This window comes from Erpetoichthys calabaricus, chromosome 3 (assembly GCF_900747795.2).
Source record: "Erpetoichthys calabaricus chromosome 3, fErpCal1.3, whole genome shotgun sequence".
Taxonomy (NCBI): domain Eukaryota; kingdom Metazoa; phylum Chordata; class Cladistia; order Polypteriformes; family Polypteridae; genus Erpetoichthys; species Erpetoichthys calabaricus.
In genome coordinates, this window is record NC_041396.2 from 272,320,086 (window position 1) to 272,325,209 (window position 5,124).

At 38.3% G+C, this 5,124-nt stretch overlaps 1 protein-coding gene across 1 annotated transcript in view; it reads right to left on the bottom strand.

Moving 5' to 3' along the window:
• LOC114648939 (uncharacterized) overlaps positions 1-2,578 on the bottom strand; it is a 3,429-nt gene extending 851 nt beyond the window's left edge. The window contains exon 1 of the mRNA XM_051925304.1: positions 510-2,578. Coding sequence (XP_051781264.1) covers positions 510-2,442 — 1,933 coding nt within the window. The 5' untranslated portion in view covers positions 2,443-2,578. The remainder of the gene's footprint in view (positions 1-509) is intronic.
• Positions 2,579-5,124: the final 2,546 nt, after the last annotated feature.

Genomic DNA, 5,124 nt, shown 5'->3' on the forward strand with positions numbered 1-5,124 from the left:
AGCTACTTTTAAATACATCACTATACACGATAGTCAAATACAAAACTGAACTTTGAATACTGAGAAGGAAAGTAAATGCTTACAAAATTAAATTGGTTCAGGAATTCTGGTAGAGAATTCTACTATTTAGGAATGTAGTTATGAACATATTTATGTTTGAATAGTTTGGTATTATCTAAATCTTGTTCACTTCAAATGGACCAGGGCCATTCGGTTAGGTTAGCTTCAGAGTATGTCTGTCTTTATTGAAAAAGTAGGTGTCTACAGTACACTAAATTATCAGCATGTGAGGCATACTTCAAAATCATACATTTTGGACATATTTGTATAACCAAAGTGGAGGTGGAAAGGAGGAGGTGCCCTTGTCATGTCAAACATGACACATCTGCCAAAATTCATAACTATTTTTACATTTACAAATGTTGTCTTTGCTATGCAGTATGCTATGTTTGGCTATGCATATGTATACACTAGGGCAGAGAGATCGAGAGAAAGAAAATGGTCATTACCAGTTGGATCAATGGTGATATCATCCAGATTTTTTCCTTTAAACTCTCCAAGGCGCCCAGTTTCCAGAGCTAAGAGAATTTTGCTGATCTTAGCCAACTGCAAAGTGCCTTCTGGGAGGCGATAGTATTGCCTATGCACTCTAATGTCATGCCCAAGGAAATCAGCCAGCTGATCCAATTCTGTATCGTTCAAGTTAAGAACTTTTGACAGAGTTGCCACATGTTTTCGGAGTTTGGTCGATGAAAGCGTTTTAGGACTTTTTGCTCCACATTCTTTGGCAAAAAGCCGAATACAATCAGATCCACGAAAATGAGATAGAGCCGAAGGTCTTGCAAACATATAGTTGTTGTCACATGGCACACCACAAACATCTCTTTTTTCTGCAAGCAACTTCATTGCTCTGTGCATAGCTGGTGACAGCAGTATAGGAACCTTCCTTCCACGCTTGCCTTTAATTTCAATTCTGATAAAGTGATGGCAAAGCTTTTGCTCTAGTTCCGAAAGAGCAAGAGCAACATCTCCATGCAAATCTGATACATCTCTTAACAAAAAGGTATTTAGAAGCATTCTGGAAACTTCTCCTTCTCTTTTGCGATTAAACAAAATAATTTGTGTTAAAGTGACTTTTGCAAGGCTTGCCCAGTTTCTTGCAGAGGCCTCAGCTAGAAGATTTTTGTAATTTTCTTCCTGTTTGTCATCAAGATACAAATGCATTTTTTTCACATCTTCGGTAAAAGGCAAAAGCTGAGGTGCATTCCACTTTGACTCTCTCAAACATCTTAGGGCTACAGACGAAATTAGCTCATTCCACTGGGTTTCATAAATTTTTCGGAAGCTTTGAGCATTTTTTACCATCATTTCATTTTCTTCTACCATTGCCTGGGCTTCCACTATATTTGATATTTTCTGAAGGCTGTGGCCAAGCTTCAGTGCTAATGAAGGAGTTTTCATTGTGCCACTCTCCTGGTCGTACCCAGCAACACATTTCACTGCTGTTACTACATGTGGAAAGCTAGATGGAATTATGAAGTCTTTCATATTTTGCAATGGTGTTATTCGTCTTGCACATAACAACAAACGACCAAGCTCTCTAATCTTCTGACGAATGTATTCATGTTTAGATATGTCTGAACCGAGCCTGTTAAAGAGATGTCGTGCTATTTGTAAAATGCAAGGATCCTTCTTGACTATAAGTGAAATGTCGTCTTTTATCATTTCACTCATTAGCTTCCAAAGGCCACTGTCAACACCAGGAGGCACAGGTTCAGCAAATGCACACAAAGACTGGACCCTATTTTTTCCAGGTTTTGGTTGATCACGTTTTCTAAGCTTGCAATGTTTCATGTGTCGCCAAAGATTGTGTCTTAAAAAAAAACCCTGACAATTTAAACAATGTGCAAAATCTTTAGATGGCAAACAATTTCTAGGTTGTCTTCGAGGTATGAGCATACCTTTCCCCATTTTTAAAACTTCCACATTGTGAGCAAAATTGCCTCTGTTTCGAAGAAGATCTATTTGAAGTCTTCTTTCTTTTGATTTTCTTGGAAACTGGAGAGCTTTAGCAACTTCAGTCTCATTGTGATGAATTTGTTCAATATGCCTGGCAATTTTTGCATAGGACTTACCACAGAAAAGGCAAAACTGTTTTTTGTCATATACTCTTCCTCCACCAGTTTTTACAGAAACTGCCTTTACAGATACTGGATCATATTCTTTGCTTTCAGAGTCTGAAACAGTGGAATCAGGTACAGGTCTATTATATGTGGAACATGACGCAGAGGATTTCTCATCTTTATCTATTTTGTCACTCATGTGTGCTGATAAGCTGTCACTACTGCAGTCTGGACTATTCTCTTCTGATGACTTAGGAATGTAGTCATCATCGCTTTGGTTCATACTGGAATCTGATGACTCGGAACAGTTTCGAAGCATCTCTTCGCTCACCTATTAAAAACATAAGAAAGCCATCTAGAACCAAGTCCCTATACTGCATACTGATTTACAAGTGTTGAAAACTACATTATTGGATTAATGATTGATTTGTTTTATATTTATTATTAATAATGTATATACATGCAGCAATTGCTTAATATTTCAAAACCCACTATGAAATACTCAAACTGTTACTTTTATAGTGAAAATATTGAGTTATAAAGTTTATGCCATCGAGGTATAACTTACAATAATACTGTCAGAGCGCCTAAGTTTTGGCACAGTACAATCAAGCTCACTCTTTTCTAAAGAAACTGGTTCAGTGTCAGATCCACTGTTGTCTTCAGTCTGTAAAAATATAACTGGATGTTATATTCATTGGACACACATTATGATGTGTTAGTATTAGTACTGTTGTTAACTGTTGTTAGTAGTAGTAGTAGCAATATTCCTACTATTGCTATCATTGTTGTTTTTTACTTTTACACTTTGCAAAGGCCAGTTACAATCAAGTACTTTCTGCTCAAATAAGTGTTAAGTGTCATTATAGGCAATTACAGGGATAACAGAATACCAGATTTTATAGTATGCTGTACATAATGTACATTAAATGAGATTATGCTTAATACATTTTTCAGGCCAAATCTTGAATGTTGAATATGGAGACAAGACAACAGTTTGTTAGGTCTTAAGAATAAGTGCAACACATACAGGAGAGTCAACTTTTCTTCATTAACTATCAGTATTAGGACTGTCATTTATAGCAGTTCATTTTTATTATGGAGACCTAAATGAATCAGAGTGAGGTAAAAGTACTGAAACACCACCAACATTCCTAGTGAGGACTTACATATATTTCAGTTCACATTCACTGTGGGGACATAGAGTAAGGGGTGAGCAGGAGTCAATCTATCTTTTATATAGCTATCCTTGTGGGAACTCGCACACATTTCAGGTCACAACCACTGTGTGGACCTAAACTAAGTGGGTGGACAGTGGCACAAGAAACCCCATCATCACTAACTAACCTAGTGGGGACTCACACACATTTCAAGTCACAAGCATTGTGTGGACGTAATGCAAGGGGGGGAAGGTAGCACAAGTAACCCCATCTTCAATAACTGCCCTTATGGGGACTCTCACACATACTTCAGGTCATTCCTGTTATGAAGATCTCAGTGAAGTAGAAAGATGTTTTAGGATTTAAAACACAACAAGCTGTCCTTGTGGGAACTCGCACACATTTCAGGTTAAAACCACTGTGTGGACCTAAACTAAGTGGGTGGACAGTGGCACAAGACACCCCATCATCACTAACTAACCTAGTGGGGACTCACACACATTTCAAGTCACAAGCATTGTGTGGACGTAATGCAAGGGGGGGAAGGTAGCACAAGTAACCCCATCTTCAATAACTGCCCTTATGGGGACTCTCACACATACTTCAGGTCATTCCTGTTATGAAGATCTCAGTGAAGTAGAAAGATGTTTTAGGATTTAAAACACAACAAGCTGTCCTTGTGGGAACTCGCACACATTTCAGGTTAAAACCACTGTGTGGACCTAAACTAAGTGGGTGGACAGTGGCACAAGACACCCCATCATCACTAACTAACCTAGTGGGGACTCATACACATTTCAATTCACAACCATTGTGTGGACCTAAAGCAAGTTGGGGAAGGTAGCACAAGTAACCCAATCTTCAATAACTGCCCTTGTGAGGACTCTCACATATACTTCAAGTCATTCCTGTTATGAAGACCTCAGCGAAGTAGAAAGATATTTTAGGATTTAAAATCTATCTTTTATATAGCTATCCTTGTGGGAACTCGCACACATTTCAGGTCACAACCACTGTGTGGACCTAAACTAAGTGGGTGGACAGTGGCACAAGAAACCCCATCATCACTAACTAACCTAGTGAGGACTCACACACATTTCAAGTCACAAGCATTGTGTGGACGTAATGCAAGAGGGGGAAGGTAGCACAAGTAACCCCATCTTCAATAACTGCCCTTATGGGGACTCTCACACATACTTCAGGTCATTCCTGTTATGAAGATCTCAGTGAAGTAGAAAGATGTTTTAGGATTTAAAACACAACAAGCTGTCCTTGTGGGAACTCACACACATTTCAGGTTAAAACCACTGTGTGGACCTAAACTAAGTGAGTGGACAGTAGCACAAGAAACCCCATCATCACTAACTAACCTAGTGGGGTCTCACACACACATTTCAAGTCACAACCATTGTATGGACCTAAAGTAAGTGGGAGATGGTAGTACAAATAACCCCATCTTCACTAACTGCCCTTATGGGGACTCTCACACATTCCAGGTCATTTTCATTAGGGGGACCTTAGTGAAGTAGGCTGGGCAGTAAGAAATACGTAGCAATGACACATTTCCTGTGAGGATTCAGATATATTTCAGATCACTCTCATCATGAGGACATAAAGCAAGTGAGGAATACAGTTAACAGATCTTATGGGTAATGTCTATATAATTTTTAAACAAAACAACTTTATGAAATAAACTGTAGCAGATTAAATTTAAAAACAAAATAAGACATTTTGCCATTAAAAGATATATACTATGTATTTCTAGTTATATTTGTTAAGTAAAAAAACTGTACCTGCTCATTAGTAACAACTGCTTCTTTCTCTTGAGGTTCAGAAGTCTT